The sequence below is a fragment of the Rhea americana genome, unplaced genomic scaffold (genome assembly GCF_003343005.1).
Source record: "Rhea americana isolate MKP2758 unplaced genomic scaffold, rheAme1 scaffold_138, whole genome shotgun sequence".
NCBI classification, from domain to species: Eukaryota; Metazoa; Chordata; class Aves; order Rheiformes; family Rheidae; genus Rhea; species Rhea americana.
In genome coordinates, this window is record NW_028185461.1 from 2,438,961 (window position 1) to 2,459,055 (window position 20,095).

General features: G+C 43.2%; 2 protein-coding genes across 4 annotated transcripts in view; one reads left to right on the forward strand and one right to left on the reverse strand.

Moving 5' to 3' along the window:
- The window catches only part of OGFOD3 (2-oxoglutarate and iron dependent oxygenase domain containing 3), a 47,347-nt gene extending 37,264 nt beyond the window's left edge, over positions 1-10,083 (forward strand). For all 3 annotated transcript variants that reach the window (XM_085298337.1, XM_085298339.1, XM_085298340.1), the window contains one exon: positions 6,914-10,083. In XM_085298337.1, coding sequence (XP_085154463.1) covers positions 6,914-7,050 — 137 coding nt within the window. In that variant the 3' untranslated portion in view covers positions 7,051-10,083. The remainder of the gene's footprint in view (positions 1-6,913) is intronic.
- Positions 10,084-18,975: 8,892 nt separating this feature from the next.
- LOC146599615 (urotensin-2 receptor-like) lies at positions 18,976-20,055 on the reverse strand. Its single transcript, XM_085298292.1, has one exon. The coding sequence runs from the start codon at positions 20,053-20,055 to the stop codon at positions 18,976-18,978; it is 1,080 nt and encodes a 359-aa protein (XP_085154418.1).
- Positions 20,056-20,095: the final 40 nt, after the last annotated feature.

Genomic DNA, 20,095 nt, shown 5'->3' on the forward strand with positions numbered 1-20,095 from the left:
GTTACTTTATACCTGGGGCAAAATGCAGATTAGCAGAGCAGTGGTGTGCAGGTAAGTAGGAAGTATGCATCAAATACTCCTTTATTAGGTCTCTTGTTGATTTGATAATTTTTCCGACTCTTTAACGCAGCATTACCCAACAGTGCTGCTGTCATCTGACACCAGCATCTAGCACATGTTGGACTTAAAAAAAACCTTGACAGTAGACCAGTGACAGAAGTGCGACCTGCCCATTCGTCTCAAGTCAAGGCACTTATGGTTGCTGTAGTTGTGTATTAATTTTATACGATTCACGTAAGGGCCTGCTTAAAACTCTCCCTATTCAACATTGCATTTATTTATAAGTAATTGAATAAGTATATTTATTAAATAAGTTTTATTGTGTGATTACAGGAAGTATTATAAGTTTGTTTGGCTATACTGCATGTTTTGGACAGTTTACATGAGAATGAATTAGCAAAAAATCCCAAACAGATGTTGAGAATAAGAACAATATTGTGTGTGTGCAATTTTCCAGGCAGTACTTCTGTCTTGGTGTCGTTCAGCAGACACCCAGAATTAATGTGGGAGAAAAGCGATGGGGTAGAAATGTCACAAACCATTTTTTCCGCTCTTCTCTGTTCCCTAGTTTGAATAAAGTCAAAACTATTCTTGGCTTTGCTGTCCTTTAGATGCTTCTCAGCTATTAATGCTGCATGAACGTGCAAATGATGCAACCGTGAGCAACCTGGTACAACTCTGAAGTTAGATCCAACTTAGAAGTCATTGTGCTCTGAAGAAGGAGGTTAGACTAGATGACCTCCCAAGATTTCTTCCAGCATAAATTATTGAGTGGTTTTATGACATTAGAGGCATAATCTTGCAGTAGTTATGCTTCCTTGGATGCATTTGGTATGTTAACATTGCATGGTTTTCAAAGTCCTTTTATGAGTTCTCTGCAGCTTATTACCCCTTACTCTTTTTTCTTTTCAGAATAGAAAGAACAGAGGATGGTTTTATCATACTCATAAAGCAACTGAATATGTGTTAACTGCAAAGTATTGTACTGGTGTTTACTAATTAATTTTCACAGTAACCCTGTTAGAATGAGTCAGTATTATTGTCATTTTAGAGACAAGAAAACAAATGAGAGATTAAGTGGTTTCACTGAAGTCACAGTACATGTCGAGGACATAGTTGTCATTGACAATTAAATGTTTCCTTTGTATATTCCTCCAGTCTATGTTGCCTCCCAAGCTTAGCTACCAAATTATAGGCAATTTGTTTATGGAAGTGCCACGTTACGTTAAAATTCAGCCTGGCTTGTCTCCTGAGAGCAAGTCTTAAGGGAATACTGATGCTTTTACTGTGATACGTGGGTGAAGGGATAATTCTTTCCCTCTGTATGCTGCTTCTTGCAGTGGTTATATCTTCTGAATTAATCCAAACACACTCATTGCTAAGGGGCAACTACCTGTGTGATAAAAACTGGGAGAGCAAAGGCAGGAAAAAGTAAAGGTTTATAGTATATGTGGGTATTCCCCTAGTGATTTTGTTTTGGGTAATTAAATGGGGTGTCATTGCTGCATAAAATGAAATGCCCTTTGCTTTTGCTGCTTGTTAAGTACTATTCCTGAAAATAACAGTGCTGCTGTATCAAAATTAGGGTTGCATAAAGTTCATAGCAGTGAGTCTTGTGTATCTTTATAAGTAATGATTCCTGTGGATCACTTAAAAAACTGAAAAAAAAAAAAAAAAAAAAAAAAAGAGAGAGAGAATTAGCGATTACCTATACTGTGCTCCCTGTATTTCCTGTCCTGCTTTTCCTACCACAAGGTTTTTTCAGGCTCACAACTTTTCAGAGCTTAACTCCTGTCAGTGACACCGATGCCCGGACCCAGTTTTGATGGATGCTGCGGTGCTCATCATGTTGGCAGTTCCTTGTCCTAGATCAGTGTGAGACTGATGTATTTAAATGAGTTTGCACGTGAATTTTTCCTGACAGCAGTTCTCTCATCTCTGATACAATTTATCCTTTGTTTGTGCTGTTGAGAGCAAATTTAAAAAAGCATATGTGAATGTTTAAGGGGCACCAAGGGATTGAGAAGAAGCTACACCTATGGATGAAACTTTTGACTAATCTTAGTACAGGTTTTAAGCGCATTCTTGTGGGTAGAAAAGAGGAAAGATCCTTGACAGAAGCACTTTCAGAATTTATCTAGGATGAAAGTTGTGTGAGTGCGAAGAGTGCTACATGCTCTGTGGCTTGCTCTGTTAACCTCTGCAGTGTGCCTTGCCCGAATTAGGTATCATGGAAAGGAAGGTGGAAGTGAGGAGGAAGGGACGGAGGCAGAAGATGTGGGAGGGCAGCCCATGCTTCCCTTATGGGGAACCAAAACCCTCTCTTGAGGGTGAGGTACTGGTCAGAGCATAGAGAAACTAAAGAAGTAATGGAGTTTTCTGCATCTTGCAATGATTGGGAACATACTAGGGAAATATTCACATACAAGATGAAATACTTCTTGGACTGTAGATTTGGCTTAATGAAAAAAAAGCATTTGTTTTCACCCTTGGCCTGGGAGGATTTGGCTCGTGAGAGAAGCTGCAAAAGAGTGATGTTCCTGGACACGAAGTCCTAACCTCAGGACTCCTCCATCCTAGTGTTCATCCTCCAAGACCCTGCTTAGAGACTGGTGTCTTTCTCAAAGTTTAGAAACATGGAGCCTGAAACAGGAGACAACCCCTTTGCTGTTTCTTCTAGTCTCCAGAAGTTCATGCCTTAAGGATCAGGGTTACCATAACTTTCTTTTCTTATTAGGTAGTATCATCTTATAAAATTGTATTGAGTAGCAGCTTGTGATCTCAAGAAAGGCTACATTTTATGAACACTTATTGTTAAACTGAAATTTCTTTGCCATGAAGTCAAAATTTCATTAATGGAACAGGAAAGTGTGCTGGAAAGAAATCTGTGCAGGCAGATTATGGGAGGGAAGAAGAAAATGAAAAGACCCATTTGAAGCAATTGTTAAGTAATGAAAGAAAAGGACAAAAGAAGCAGAATTAGAATTTTATTAGAATTTTGTGCACTTTCCCCGAGCTTTTGTCATTTAAAAAAATGTTTCAGTGGGGAAATTGCAAGTATATATTTATTAGGTATTTCTGATGTACAATGAATGATTGCTTAGCCATTCTTAAGCATTTGTAATGCAACACTAATCTATTATGAAGCTCAAAAACCACTCTAACCATTTTTCATAGGCCAGAGAGCTTAGTGGACCTGCTTTATGCCAGTCTTTCCCTCCATTCCCAATTACAGAAATCCTAACATAGATAAATCAGTTGGTTGTGCTATAACATAGCATTAAAAATGTATACTTTAAACACCTTGAATGCACAGATAAAGGAGATACCATGTTGCATATGGCCTTACACTTGCTAACATGGTTCATAGTTTGAAATTTAGGGGTTTAAAATCTTCATTCAAAATTATTCAGAAACTAGCCAGAACAAGGACAGATTATAATATAGGTATACATATGCACTTTTCTAGGGAAAAAAATTAATTGTCCTGACGTACATTTTCTTGTAGTGATTTCACTTTGAAGTGGTTTCCATATATTGTGTGTTGAAGCAAGATTATGAAGGGTACCGTCTCAGTGCGTTTGAAACTTCTGTACATCACCCTGCAATGGTACAGCCTTATTTTTTCTTCTGTTTTTCTCCAGAAGTCTGTGGATAATGATGTTACGGTGTATTCCTTGCAGGTTTTGTCAGGTGGGATGAGAATTAACATTCTTTGTAGATTGTGCTCTTCTTGAACAGTTGGACTATTAAGAACAGTGTAGCATGGAAGGAGTGTGCTTTTGCTTCAAAGTTTTGCAAAGAATCACAGAATCAGTAAGGATGGAAGGTACCTCTGGAGATCGTCTAGTCCAACCTCCCTGCTCAAGCAGGGCCACCTGGAGCATGTTAGACAGGGTTGCATCCAGGCGGGCTTTGAATATCTCCAGAGAAGGAGACTCCACAACCTCTCTGGGCAACCTCTTCCAGTGCTCTGTCACTCTCACAGTGAAGAAATTCCTCCTCATATTCAGGCCAAACTTCCCGTGGTTCCGTTTTTGCTCATTGCCTCTTGTCCTATCACATGGGACAACTGGAAAGAGTTTGGCCCCATTCTCTTGACACCCTCCCTTCAGATACTTATCCACCTTGATAAGATCCCCCCTCGGGCTTCTCTTCTCCAGGCTAAAGACGCCCAGCACTCAGCCATTCCTCATAGGGCAGATGCTCCAGTCCTCTGATCATTATCGTAGCCCTATGCTGCGCTCTCTCCAGTAGCTCCATGTCTCTCTTGTCCTGGGGAGCCCAGAACTGGACGCAGTACTCGAGATGCGGCCTCCCCAGGGCTGAGGAGAGGGGCAGCATCGCCTCCCTCGACCTGCTGGCAACACTGTTCCTAATGCACCCCAGGATCCCATTGGCCTTCCTGGCCACAAGGGCCCATTGCTGGCTCATGGTCAACTTGTCATCCACCAGCACTCCCAGGTCCTTCTCTGCAGAGCTGCTCTCCAGCAGCTCAGCCCCCAGCCTGTACTGGTGCATGGAGTTATTTCTGCCTAGGTGGAGGACTCTGTACTTGCCCTTGCTGAACCTCAGGAGGTTCCTCTCTGCCCAGCTCTCCAGCTTCTCCAGGTCTCTCTGGATGGCAGCACAGCCCTCAGGTGTATCAGCCCCTCCTCCCAGTGGCTGGACTTCTTTCTCCTTGGGATGCAGTGCTCTTGAGCTTGGAGGAAGTGATGCTTGAATACTAGCCAGCTCTCCTGGACCCCTCTTATTTCTAGGGCCTTAAACCATGGGATTCCTCCAAGTAGGTCCCTGAAGAGCCCAAAGCCTGCTCTCCTGAAGTCCAGGGTTGCAATCCTGCTTACTGCCTTACTTTAATGCAGGATCCTGGACTCCACCATCTTGTGGTCACTGCAGCCAAGGCTGCCCCCAACCTTCACATCTCCAGCTAGTCCTTCTTTGTTGGTTAGGACAAGGTCCGGCAGGACACCCTTCCTCATAGGCTCCTCCATCACCTGTGTCAAGAAGTTATCATTGATGCCTTGCAGGAGCCTCCTGGACTGTTTGTGCTTAGCTGTGTTGTGCTTCCAGCAGGTATCAGGGTGGTTGAAGTCTCCCATGAGAACCAGTGAAAATCATTTATAAAAGATTCTTCCCAAGTGAGAAGAAGCATCCTCAAAAACAGGCTGTAGCTTTGTTCAGCCACTTGGAGACCTCAACTGGCAGATAAGGGAAGAGATGCCAAAGTAGTTAAAACATACCACAAACATGAAGACGCATATTTGTTAAAGAAATTAAAACACCTTCTGTATATTCAAAGAGTCCAGTTTAATTAACTGGCTTAAACAATACACTGAAACTTGTCTATCTTTTAATCACTACTACTTCTACTAAGAGATCAACCAAAAAAGCTTGAAATTCCATTTAAGGCAAAACTTTAGGTGAATAGGTGATGGATTGATAATGAAATACTTGAATGATGTGCAAATAAGAGTAAAAATAACATTTTCAGGGCAAATAGACTTTGTATGAAATCCTTAAGCAGGTAGTTCTGTTCCTTATAATACTCACAGGATAGGAGTACATTGCCTGCGTTTAAAGTCTTTCATCCATAAGCGCAGGACACGAAAGTGTGTATGAACTGTTCATATAAATTCATCTGTAGCTTTACCTCCTATTGATGTGCAGACACAGGCAGAGAAGAATGTGATATATGACTTAATGAGTCTGCTTGGCAGTTAGGACCGACTTGTATGAAAGGTTAAAGGTGAACTGCAACTCAATGTGCAAAGGGGTCCAAGTGTTACAGAAAAAAACTCAGACCTTAGTAGGTGAACCAAGCTCCACGCTTGGCTCCACAAACTTTAATCTAATTTGAATAGTGGAAAAATTGCATGAGTAGGAAAACAGCTATTGGGATAAAACAGCTGTGCATGTGAGTATTGCTGGCTTTCCGGGAGAGTTTGAGCAGTCCTGGAGTGTTGCTTCCTTTCTGGGTTACTGGCTAGATGTTCAACTTCTATATTCTCAAACAGTTAAGTAATGTGAAAGTGCCTGGGGTGCCTCGTTTTGCAGTTGCATCAAGTCGAATGTTAATACACCTCAAATGTCATTATCAGAGTAAGTAGATTTCATCTTAAAGCCACTTAAATCCAGCAGAACTCCAGCACCGGGGGTGGTGGCGGTGAAAATTTAAAGTGATGAAGTACGGCAGTAAACATTTGTTTCTATGAAACAATTTTGCTCTTTCTAAGGAAAATTAAATTTGTATTCAAGAGTGATAGGTAACTTTTTTAACCTGGCTGAACAGTGAGTGATCTGACTGTGCAAAAACAGCTTTAGCAAATATTTAGTACAAAGCTGAGAAGCTGCCACAGGTGCTTGTAAACCTGCTGGGTGTTTTTCCACTTAAGATCTTTTTGCCACCTGTGTAGCACTCACTCCTTTTGTTTCAAATTAGAGCCTAGATTAGGAGGGGAGCAGGGAGGAAATCAAAATACTTGGCTGACAGTTCAGTCACCAGAAGTTTTTTTTGTTTTGCTTGTTTTTGTTTGTTTCTTTGTTTGTTTGTTTAATTGATGCAACTCAGGACTGGATTTGAATGTTCTCGGATTCCTCCCACCTTTTATAAACTATGAGATATGGTGAAATCACAGCTCCAGCTTTGTAGCACAAACGATTAATGTGTGTTTTAAATAATCCATAAAGCTGTCAGAGTGCAGCATAAGCTCATAACAGTTTGTCATTGTGATGCCCTCTGGGCCCTCGGGTAGCTGGGGAACAGTTGGACTGAGACAACAATCGCAAAACTATGTAGAAAGCTGACAGCTAAATGACTCCATGTCACTGATTCAATAATTTGTCTTTACAGGCCGGGTTTCCTTTTTCACCTCTGGATCGGAGAACCTTCATCGGGTGGAAAAGGTTCACTGGGGCACTCGCTATGCCATCACCATCTCCTTCACTTGCAACCCAGACCATGGCATAGGGGATCCAGTCTTGATGTAATTCTTCCTGGGATGGAGCATGAAGTCAAATGGAATAAGAGAAGCCCTGCAAGGGAAGGGGAAAAATGTAGATAACATTCTGTTAAAACTCATGTTCATTTCGAATTTCCCAGTTGGATTAATATTTTGTAATGCATTTCGTTTTCATCATGTTGTTTTCTGTAAATGTTGTGAACAATGCCTTAAGGACCATCTTAAATTTGGTGTATACTGTAAATGTTCTGGCCTTTATGTTCTAAGGGGATAGGCTACCAACCAAGAAGAGTCCTGGAGTGCTTATTTTTTTCTTTTTTAATTCTTCTGTTTAAAAAATACAAAACATCTTTTGGACTGTGTCCTGATATGACTCCCCGTGCTGCTGTTATTAACAGCTTCAGTCTCTTCCATTACTAATGGGATATAGAAAGTTTCACTGAAATTAATACAGCAGATGAGCATTATTTTGCTGAACATACTTTTTATTGAGAGAGGAATGTATTCTCCTTGGCATGGGCATTAGTTGGCAATACAGCTGTAGGTTGACTACTGGAACTTACTTGAACTGTTTTTTTGTTTGTTTTTTAATTTTTAAGTAAATTGCTATAGATTTTCTGCTACAGACAGGGAGTAGTTAATACAAAATCAGAAATACAATTCTTTGGTTAGCTGGAAAGCACAGAGCTCTTGAATCACAAATGTTGCAGTACACTCGGGAATGGCACCGCATTAGGTCCCTCTGAGCAGAAAACAGCATTCTGAACTTGCCTTCAGTTTCTCTGCACCTGCTTAATGAAAGTGGTTATAGTCTCTTGGACCTTCAATTTTAGTGCCCTATGCACAATGCAGGATTTCACTGGGGTGCCCAAGAAGAGTCCTGATTTCTCAGTACTGCTGTCTGTTGTTTCTGTGGCATAGAGACCTTCAACTACTTTGGATGCAGCTGGCCCTGTAGCTTTAGCAGCATGGAGCCAAGCAGGCCCTGCCAGCTCCTCCTTTCTACAGAAGTTGTCCAAATGCTCAGGCAGCTAGTCTGAGCTCCATGCTGTGACAGCGGTACTACTGATGCTGTCTAAACAAGTTAATGTATCTCTGTTGGATTGCAGTAGTGGAATTTTCAGAAGCTCTCAACATTGGTATGTTATTTTCATTGTAATATGAAGTCCACAGGGAGTCAAATTAGGCAGTGCTGAAAACAAGCAAAAAGCCTTCTCTGTAACAAGGTTGACAATCCCATACTATAGCTGAGAGCTCTTTGTGGCAATGGCTTGGCCATACAAGCCTGTCTTTGGAGCAAATATAAAAGGGAGAGACAGACAGAGGTAGTCCATCAGTCTTCTGGATTCATCTGAGTGAGTAATTCCCAGCTAAGACAGTAGGACTTGGGAGAGGACATGGCTGAGAAGAAAGCTAATTCCTTTGGTGATTTTCCATGGACCAGTTCTGGCCTTCTTAGACTGGATTCTGTAAATCCTGATCCTGTGGATTCTGCCTTGGAAGGCTGGGTAACAAAACCACCAGTGAAGGAGACTGGTGTCCTCCTACATTTTAGATTGAAATGGTATGGGGTTGGAGTTGTTATACATCCATATCTGGCTCAGAAACAGACACTTCATATTGAAGATGGTAAAATACTTTGGAAACATGTTTATTGGGCCTAAACTTAAGATTAAATTGAAGGAAGCTCTAATTTTTGTTAATTGTTTCCACAACTACAAATCTTGTGGCATGAAATACTGTGTTTACCTTGTCCAGAGCAATGTTTTAGCTGCTTCAGAAAGTTTCTCAGTAGGTCTTTTTGGACTTCTTGTTTAATATGAAGACTTTTTTCTATTAACTGTGATCATTGGTCTGTGGTGTTAATAGAATAATAAATTCCAAGAACTTCAGAAAAGAGGCATCACATTGTAATGCAGATGAAGTAATGAAACAAATGTGTAATCTTGTGAACTACCTTCCTTTGTTATTATAGTCAAAGGTGTTTTGCAGAGCAGCACATTGATAAGTAAATGGTAGGAAAAACTATTTTTTTCCCTCAAATTCTAAAGCAAACATGTTGATTCAGTTCACTAATAATCTGTATCATTTTTAAGACAATTTTTGTTAATCTGGAAGTCTGGTTTGATTTTTCCTGTACACAAGTTTCATCATTATTTTAATCTACTTCTAATGGAAATACTAAATATTGGAGGATTACACTGAAGATCAGTATAAAGAGGAGTGATGACTGAATACTTACATCTTTTCTATTGGTTGTATTCTCAGCTGGCACACCAGCAAGATTAGTTTTCTGTCATTTCTTTTTTCTTTTTTCCTATCATTTCTTTCTTTTTCTTTTTTTTTTTTTTTGTTTTTGTTTTTGTTCTCAAACCTGAAAGAGACTGAACACTTCCTTGTCCTTACTAGCAAGGAAGAATTGTTGCAATGGCTGAATGCTAGGAAATAGTAAAGTTAGTTGGGCTGTGTATCTAAATACTTGCTTCAAAGACTATTAATTCAGTTTGCATTACACTTCAGTTGGTCATCTGTATGAAGACAGATCAACATCACCAGCAACTGATTTATTGGATTAAAACTCAGTTCCTGCAGTCCTCCTTGTCAGTTAAATGCATGGCCTTTTCCACAAAAAAGATTTGATATTACTGGGAGCTAAATACCTGGGGACTGTTAGATCTGGATTATGATTTTCCAGGTTGAGGTCCTCTGTTCTAAAATTTCTCACTTCCCTGTATGTCCTATCACTGCTCTATGACACTGTCATGTAAATTAATAGTGTTTTGTCACTCTGGAAGTGTTTTTTATTTCCTTCTGTCTATCAGGCTGGCTTTGAGTTACACTAAATGAAAATGACACTTCTTTCAGCGCTGCCCTCCATAAAAATATTGCTTTTCAAGACCATGTTACATCTTGGGGGAAATCTCAGCTAGCCTCCTCTCAGGTTTTAATCTTTCAGAAGTCCTGTGCATTGTAGTAATTTCAGATCACGGTGCATTTCTTCCCCGCTGTGAATTGAGTGACATTCAGAAATAAAATCAACTTGGTATGTGTGTTGTCTGGAGTTCTTAGCTTCAGTAATGTGTTCAATATGATGACCAAACTTGTCAAATGCAACATGTGAAAAAATTGTGTGTGCTGCACCTAGAAGAGAATTCATGTTTTGGAAAAAACAGTAGTTCAATATGTTGTGTGTTTCAGTACTGAGATTTTGTATTTGAAACTTCAATATCCAGACTGATAAAAGCAATATCTAGACCTATGAAAAAACTAAATAGCAAATGAGGAAATACAGGACCATCTAAAAGATTCTGACCATAGCCTCTGCAGGAGAACAATCAGCATAGAAAGGCCAGTGTTCCTGGGGCCGATTGGAATTTGCAGAATTCGAGGACTATTAGTAATAATCTCAACTCAATTTAATTTAGTCCACTTAAATACATGCAGTAACTTTTTTTTTTTTTTTTTTTTTTAAGAAAAGGTATCCCTCTGCAAATTCTTAACCAGTAATTCTGAATTTGAAACACTTTTTAATTTCTTTTGATATCCCTGTTCTCTGTCAGGTTCAGCTTCCCCATTGCTGCTGGGAAATGCAGTGCTGTTTCTTAGAACTCCGCTTACATTGAGGACGGAATCTGTTTGGTTAAACTAGTGCAAATCTGCTACCAAGCTGCTGAAGGCAAGCGCTTTTAATAGAGCACGTGATAACTGCAGAATTTGGCTTGATGTTTCCCAGTCGGGTGCAAACCTTTCTAAAGAGCCCTCATTGCTCAAACAGAGCAAAGAAAGGTCAGTGCATGTTCAGTGTGAGCTGGGGCTAAGTTCTGGCATGAGTTTACAGCCTCATACCTTAAACTGTACTTGTTTATAAATCTTTGGGAATGTTGATTTGTACTTGTAAATAAAAAATATTTTGTAAAGAAAGGTAGAGCCTGTTTGTGTGAAGTATCCCAGGATGAAACAGGAAAAAATGACATGACAGCAAGCCAACATTTCAATCTCTGCTAAGCGATTAAGTGAGGCTTTTGGAGGAGTTTAGTGAAATCGTATTACTTCTAAAGGTTTTGGGAAGTATCTGGAACTTCTGTAAACTTAACAGATACATAAGCAGATTGTCGTTAGCATAAACCTGACTTTCCATCCTCTAGCATGCATTTATTTTTTTAAATCCCAGACAGTCTGATCCTAGTAACATTGAGCGGACATCTCAGGATTTCTCACATATAAATTTTTCATTTGTGAAAGTGGTTGTAGAATCACTGAGTTTTGTTTTTAATGCCCCATAAACTAAGCGAAGGCCTGGAAAGGTACATTTATGTCGAGAACGTACTCTCCACCTGAAGTATTATAAGCTCTAACTTAACGAATTTCGAGCCCAGAAACATTTGCCAGGATACTCCATTTATAGCAGGATACTAGCTTTAGCTTTGTATCAGTGATTTAGCTTCATTTCTTAGTTCTTTGTTTTTATTCATAAGGTCCACATCTCAACAGGGATTGTAGCACACAATTATGCAGTGGAATGAAAGTGTAGCTGAAGTGGCACTGACTATACTGTCAAGAAAACCTGGTTTTGTTTCCTCTCCAGTTAGAATCCTAAGTACCTTTGAATTTCTCCTGAACAGCTTGCCTCTCCCCAGCAAATAGGATGGCTGTGTTTTTAATACAGAATTCCTCACGTTCCATCCCGAAGAGTTCAGCTGCCCTTATGCAGGGTCTGTATGTGAATTTGATCTCTCTGAAGTGCTCATGTATGGCTTTGTGCGATATTTCTGTCTTGTCCTAATTCTAGGAATAATAATCAGGAAACGTTGCTGGAGGTCAGATTTTTTCTATGCTAAATGTTGAGGAAGAAAAAAAAAAAAGACAGCACCCTCCTGTCGCCACTTTAAGCAAACACAGAAAATCCCAGCATCTGTCTTTCCCTTTTGGGTCTACTGTGTGGAAATCCAACCAAGAGATTCCAAGAACAGCAGAACGGCTTTTGCTTTTATGAACCGCAGATGCCTCTGGCACGCGCTGATCATCTTAGCCTCATTCAGAAAGGCAGGCTTCTCTGTTCTTCCTGCATCCGTTTAACCCAAATTCTCAAACAAAAAGGAAATCCAGCTAACAGTGATCATGAAGTGATGAGTAAGTCCCTGGCAAATGCCTACTGCTTTTTGTAAAATACTGTGAAGGACTAGGGCATAGTCTGCTTTATCTCTGTTTTTGTAGACCCTCTTAAGAAGCTGAAGAGTAACTTTACGTCATGTTTCCTGAAACCTCGGTTCTCTTTTAATGACAATTCATTTATCCCTAATGTACCTGGGCAGGCACTTGATCTCTAATTTTCAGTGTGAATTCTGGTGGCTTGTACTAAAGCTTTTCAGATTCTAACACAGATTTGCATTTATGGAATAGGCCAGATTTTTTTTTTTGTCGTGGACGGCATGTCCATTGCCTCCCCTCAAATAACTTACTTCATCTCTCAGTTCCATCTTAGCACATTTAGTGCATTTACCAATAGCATATACTAAGCAGTGCAGTCTTACTTACTCACAAAACAACTCACTAAAACTGTTTGTTTGGGACATATGTAAGACACTATGCAAGCAGTTAAGTAAATGGTGCTGCTTCTGTAGGAGTATTTGGAAAATCAGGACCTTGTATTTTGGTAAAGTACATGCATATAGCCCATATAGCCTATTAATAATCCTGTTTTAAAAGGATTTTTAGTGGTGGTAGAACTCTCAAGCATTGCTCAATTTTTATAAGGTTTTTCACTGTTCATCTTTCATTTTGTCCAAATACTTGTTTTTTTATTTCCTCCCATTACAGGCATTGATCATACTTGAAAAGTCACCCTTTATTTCAGAGAGAGATTTATTTCCATCTTGCCTCTTTTCTTAAATCCTTGAAATAATGACAAGGTAGAAATCATTGCTGCTTGCTGTTAAGTGTCCTTGTCTTTTCACGATAACTCAGGGATAGCAAGTACTGAATTATGAAACAAAGACAAGAGAAACTTACATTTTTTCTTTTCCACTGTTCTTTGACAGTTACTGTTTCATATTAAGGAACTGGTCTGGTTAGAGGGTCCTGCTGGCAGAGCTCCTCACATGAAGTCTCTTTGACTTTAAACAGGACCCAAACATGCAGATGAGACTGCAGGAGCACAACAGAAAAGGCCTTGCCTAGATGGTTCTTACTGCAAAGGCAATAAAGCAGCCTAGAAGTACCATCTTTATTACTTCTGGAACATGTAGATACCTCCAAACAGAGCGAGAACCTCAAAACATCCCACTTCTGCTGCTGGATAAACCTGAGGCTGTCCAGGGAACCAGCTGAAGCTGTGACCTGCTGGGTAAGATACATTGCTACCAATGGACCCCACTGAGATGTTCGTCTGAGACGTTAAGCCAAGAGGCTCCCTGGTGTGGTAGGAAAGAAGAGAGACATAGAGGAAGTACATGTAAGTTCATGTGTTGAAGTTTATTCAAGTTCACGCGTTCAAGCCTCTGATGCTCAAAGCTTTTTTCACAAATGGATACCCTTGCTATGCTTATAGTAGATTAGTGAGGTATGCTTTTTCTGGACAGAAGCCTTGAGGATTTGGCTCTTTTTTGTTCTTCTGTTTACAGACTTATATTAAGCAGGTAACTAGATACCAGGACATTGTGCTGATAACTGCACTAAAATCTTGATGTTTGCTTTCGAGACTGCTTTTCATGGCCAGCATAAGGTCTCCAGGGTGCATCCACACCCTTCTAGGTGACCTGCTCAGCCAGACAGACCATTAAATAAACAAAGGAGTCCTAAAGTAGTCATCCTGCATGTGATTGCTCTGAATGATGCTTTCTTCCTCCCTCTCCAGCAGGCAAATATTTTCATTTCTGATGAGATACGCTGCTACTGTACCAAGAGGTACATCCTGGGAGTTGTCTTTGTGTACAAGAACTTGTGAACAAGTATGATTCACTGAATATCCCCAGAAAAAGAGACGGCTGCGTTTAGCAGATGATCCGAAACTTAAAAGGCTGCCATGAAAGTAGGCAACCACCAAGCTCAATCAGTCCTTGCACTCCTCAGTAGACAAAAAGGGAGAAAAATGATCTTATACTTGGATTATTTCTGCTTGCAGGCAACAAAACTTCTACTGTTAAATCCCTCCATGAAACTTTCAACAGAACCTCTTCCTCAGTGCCATTTCCTTATGCTATTTATCCTATCCATATTCTGTTTTAATTAATCCGAACGTAGAGCATGCTAAGGCACGTTGGATGCCTCTTTTGCTAGATGACTAGTTGCAGCCATCTAGGAAAAAAATAAGGAACTAAACTTTCCTGAGTGGGTGTGTTATATATTGGCTGCATCTTGTATTTTTTGTGTGGTATGTGCCTCCATCATCCCGCAGCATCTGGCTGCCGAATCTCGTCTAGCGCTAGGCGGGATCTAGACATGGAACGAGCAAAAGTCTAAGGAGAAATTCAGATGGAAATAGTCACAACAATATGGAGATGCGCATCATTCCTCCGCTTGCACACAGGAAAAGGTTGGTATTCTTGGAACCACGGGCAAGGAAAAAGCCTTACTCTTTTTGCAATGCTTGGGTGGCATGTGGGACAGGCACCTGCTGCTCCGGGCTTCCCAGGGATGTGCTGCTTCACATTTTCGGGCTTGCCCCCTACCTGCAACACTGGGCCTCTCCCTGCTCTTTTCCCTTTCCAGGTGGGCACCCAGTTTTTGAAGCTCTTCTCCCATCCAGACTGTGCCGAGGCAGGGGAAAAAAATCTCATTTTTCCTGCCTTGCCACAGCTGCAGAATAACTGTGCATGAGGATTTCTCAGCAGTGCTGGCCTCATCTGGAGTGCCTGCCTGAAAGCACGCAGCTCCGCAGGTGATGGAGGCACGCAGATGTGTTGCATTGACTGACCGAGAGCCTTGAACCCCCCCGTCTTCATGGCTGCCTGTGAACCGTTGGTGTTTTCACATGAAGACCTGGTGCTGGAGACGTTCCCACTTCGTTTTCTGAATGCTTTTTGCACCTCCACATGGCTTGTGAGTCTGTGAACATTCACAGGCTGCAAAAATTACCACTTTCTGAAGAAGCTAAACACGTTTTCGCTCCGTAGCTGAGATTTTTATCTAGGCTTTGGAGCAGCCAATTAAAGCCTGTCCTCTCTGTAATCGTCCTCCTCAAATTAAATGCTTGCCATTAAGCATGCATGGCGGGACAGTAATTGAAAGCAGTTCTGCGGCTCAGTGCTGTGAGGAGATGCTTGGGAGACACTTGGGTCTGAGCAAATCCCCCTTTGCTCTTGCCGGGGTGGCGCTGGGATCTGCCGGCAGCGGGTCAACTGTGGGAGCTCGATTCCTAACCATGAGGGTGCGTGGTCGTGAGGAGCTTCACTGCCCTGAAGCAGTGACTTCGAGCACTTTTTAAAGAGAATAGCCATGAAGGCTTTCTAATCAATGCAAGGATTTCTGGCTGGAAAACCAGCCAGAGCATGGGAGCTAATCCGAGAGGGGAAACGGCGCAGAGCTGAGCTAGCGTTCTGCAATGCCGGCATGTAGCAACCACTGGGCGCCCTGCAAGGATGGGCCCAGGCTGCCACCTCTTAAAATCAACCTGCTGTGTGACAGCCCTCATGCTCTTCAGTGTTTGCCTTGCAGATAAACAGGAAAAAGGAAAACCTGTTAAAAAATACATTTCTCTTTTTTTTTTTTGCTATCAGGGAGGCATCCCCCATCTCTCTTGGGTCACGCATGGTGTTTCTTCCCACCATGCTTGCATCTTAGGAAAGCTGCTGCTGCGATTTAATTATCGGCCAACCAACTGAGTGCATGCCAGAGCAATTAGCTGCAAGTCCCCCCCTGCATCCCCAACTCCAGTTCTCCAGCAAAGCTGGAAACCCTCAGCACTGAGCCATGTTAGGTGGCAAAAAACCTGCTGGGCTGAACGCCGCTGGTCAGTGGCTCTTGCCGTGGGCACCCAATGTGTGCATGAAAACATACTGTGTGCAGGGAGAGCGAGTGGACCAAAAATGTAGCAAGGGTCAGATGGGTCCCACTGCGCCTGGGAGGGCGAACAGCCCCACTCGTCCTGCTGATGAGCAGTGTTCTTCTCTTTTCAACCCTAAATGGGAAAACTGTAGTCACTGCAGTAGAGGTGCAATGGCAGATGCAGGGAAGCAAAGTGCTCTCAGGAGGAAATTGTGTTTCTTCCCCTCTCCTCCTCATCCTCCTTTTTTTTTTTTTTTTTTTTGGCCGTATCTCCCCACCCCGACGGGGGTGGAAAAGATTTTCTTGTAATCAGACTGTTTTCTTTTTTGAGAGGCATAGAGAGAGTTTTGCAATGACAAACTGCAACCAAAAAAGAAGAAAGTTGTTGGCTTTCCGAAAATTTCCTAAAGGCTTTTGGAAAAACTAGCTTGGTGCTTATTTGAGCTGGGTAAGTTAAGGGCTGTGCCAGCCCCAGCCGCTATGGCAGGCAGCTATCAGCCAAGGCAGCAGCAGCCCCGTTCCAAAGCTACATTGCAAACTACCAGGTTAGTTCATATTTTATCCTTACAGGAGACTACATGAAGCCCATCCCCTCTGTTCCACAACTCAAGCACCTACAGCAATGCCTTGGCTTAAGCGACTGCAGAGAAGGGCACGTCACTCTCTCTTTTTTTTTTTTTTTTTCCTGAGGCAGAAAGTATCTCCCCTAATGCATAGTGAGACGTATAGGTCTTCCAGGAGATCTATAGGGCTTTTCCATCACCCGCTTCCCCTTACATACCCATCCACAGATACATGCTGCACCTCACGCCTGAGAACTTCGCGTGCTGCCATCACTTGCACTTCAGCAGCCCTGTAACACCATGGGGGGTTATTGGCCTTCACAGCCGTTGTCCGCAGGCCAAGTGATGAAAACAAGATCAGCCACCACGGCATCAGGTCAGGCTCTGGATCAGGGTGGGTTTTTCTTTGTAGGGGCATAAGGAATTGGTAAGAGAGGCTGCCTTGTTACTCTGAAATGGGTGGTGACTTCCAGGCTTGGAAATGGGAAGCGGCCTAAGAGTAACAATGACTTCAATGTTAGCTGTAAGAACATGAAGTGATGCCAGAAAAAGTCTCTTAAGCTGTCGAAGCACCCTGTTACCCTGCCAATCCCCCATGTGCGCTGGGGTCTTAGTCTTTCTAGCTCACAAGGACATGGGCACCTCAGGGTCTGCTGATACCACCAGGCCAGGCAGTGATATTATTTGAATATGGTAAAGCAGGTGGCCGTGCCTTGCTCTGTGGTTAAACATCATGTAAGCAATACAAAGGCGAATTACTTTCCTCCCCCCCMAAAAAAACCCTCATCCCAGCCACTGTACCTGTATGAAGCACGCCTGACTCCTGACACAAGAACAGGGGTCCCTGGTCTCCACCAACGTATGCCTTGGGGGCTTTATTTATTTATTTTTTTAACACTGTGTGCGTGAAACACAGAGTATTTCAGGGCTGTATTCTCTACCCTTCAATCCTTTGCTCTGGTATTTGTGTGGGCAATTTAGCACAAAACTACCTCAAAGTGTGGCTTGTGCTGCGGGACCATCGCCAAGAATCTGGAAGCCCGTTAACACCAGAGTGCTGCAGCGTCGCTCCTCTTTGCTGGATAAGCGCGTCCACCACGAAAGGGGAAATGACTGTACCCTAAGCAACCGTCCTTTCGAAAGTCCCCAGAGCTCCCTATCTGCTGACAATAGTTTAAGCAACTCTTTTCATGCTTTCCTTATTTCCAGCATCTGTCCCAGGATGGAGGAAATTACAGCTCGAAACCAACTTCAACTCTACTGCCAGGCGCTCCGTGGAGGACTGCTGAGCACAGCAGCCTTCGCACTCGGACCTGCATTCCTCCGTGCAGGCTCAGGAGACCCTGGCAGGAGAAATCTTAGGACGGTCCACTTTTTAACCATAACTTATTTTAYGAACAGAGGCTTTACAATGGTTTAGATGCTTACAAGCATGTTTGCTATCTCCTGTGGAGGGGTACCACTAAACGCTAAATGGGAAGAAAACGAGCAGAGTGCACTGGGGCAAGACGAATAGATTTGTCCTTTTTATAAGGAGTCTCACAATACAGTGTTCAGTCATTTTTCTTAAAGTCTCTGACTTGTGGGATTAGAGGAAAAATTCATTTCCAAGGTAAATTTTAGGGTTTTGAAGCCCCGATGACCATAGAGAAAGGGGCTAATTAAAAAAAAACAAAAACAAAACAATCCCCCCCCAAAAAAACAAAACAAAAAACACCCGAAAAACAGTGGGCAAATGAAAATCACCTGAAACAGAAAACTGAAAAAAATAGCTCTTTTAGATATCTTTTAGAWAACGCTGTGCTTTCTGACAGCTTACCTTGTGGTTTTTGAGTGCCTGGAGTTTGTGGTGCTGCTATAGTGAATTTTAAAATAGAGACTTTAAGTTCGATCAAACTGTAGCACACTTCAACAGGAAATAGAAAAGGGGCTTAAAGGTCTCTTCACACCTCCTGTGAACACTTAACAGTAATATATAGGGCAAAACCAAGGCCTGCTGCTAAATTAAGCAAGACCAGGACAATTTCAGACCTTTGCAGATCTGATCCATCTGTTTGTTGCCTGAAGACAGCRCTGAGAAATCACATGGGGAAACCGGTGCAGAGCCGGAGCTCGGCAGCACGCAGCAAAGCTTGCAAAGAGTTTGTCAAAGAACAGAATAGTGTCCACCTCATCTTCTGCATGCCAAATGCCTGAAGGATTTTTCTCCAGCACTTGGGAGTGGAGCCCTATGCCAGACAGAAATTCAAATGCGTTTCACAGTACTTGGTTTCATGCAACTTAGTGCCTGGTAAATAGAGTGGCCATCAGAAATGAGTTTTTAGGATCCGACTGGGCTAGGGGTCTCAAAGTCTTACCTTGGACAGATGCTCTTCTGGTCCTGATGTCTCCAGAGTGCCTCCTCTTCCTCACTTGTCCTTCAGCGTGGCCATGCCCAGGGCTTCCGAGCTGTAGTCATACTGGTTGCTGGAAGACATGGACCGTCCCCAGGAGCACTGCAGGTTGGAGCCCCTCTTGCGAAAGGAGGATGTGAACCTGTAGAAGTTGCGGTGCCTGTTGCGCAGGTATTCCCGGTAGTTTTTGGTGAGCAGGGTGTAAAGGAAGGGGTTGATGCAGCTGTTGCTGTAGGTCAGGCAGGTCACCAGGTAGTTAATGCACTTTTGGGTTTGGGTGGTAAGCTGCAGGGAGCTGCTGTAGAGCTGCACCAGCTGCCAGATCCAAAAAGGCAGGAAGCAGGCCCAGAAAACCAGCACGATGCTGAAGATCATGATGAGGACCTTCTGCCTGGGTGATCTCTTGCTCTTCTCCTTGTGGGGTGGGTTCCTCTGGGACTCCAGGTAGGTCCTGGCCAGGCGTGTGTACAGGAAGCCAATGATGATCCCTGGGGCCATGATGCTGGTGCTGAACAGCACCGTCAGGTAGGTCCGGTAGGCGTCCATGCTCCAGGTGGGTGCACACATCCTCTTCACCTTGCCCTCCGCTTTGCCCCCCTCAGTCAGCGTGACCATCAGCATCATTGGCAAAGTAAGCAGCAGCGAGACGGACCACACGGCGCCCGCTGTGACCTTCCGGTAGCCGCGAGATCGCTTCAGGGTATCCAGGGGCCGCGTGACGGCCAGGTAGCGCTCGGTGCACATGAGGGTGAGGGTGAAGATGCTGGCGTGCATGGTGAGCAGGTCCAGGCTGAGCAGGATGCGGCACCCCAGGTCTCCGAAGTACCAGTCCTGGGCCAGGTAGGTGCAGACAATGAAGGGGATGGTGGAGAGGTAGAGCAGGTCGGCCAGGGCCAGGCTCACGATGGAGCTGTACATGGGGGCAGTGCAGCGCGCCGAGTGGCACATCACCACCAGCGTGTAGACATTGCCTGCCACGCCGGCCACGTACATCACCGAGAGCACCGTGCCGAAGGCTGAGGGGAAGAGCAGGAGCCCCCCGCCGCCCGCCGCCGCCGAGCCGTTGCCCGCCGCCGCCGTCCCGTTGGGCTCCATGGGCGGCTCGGGTGGCGGCCGCGCAGCGTCGGGCGCCCGC

Coding starts and splice junctions, on each gene's coding strand:
- LOC146599615 (XM_085298292.1), bottom strand. CDS start 20,055: ATGGAGCCCAACGGGACGGCGGCGGCGGGCAACGGCTCGGCGGCGGCG.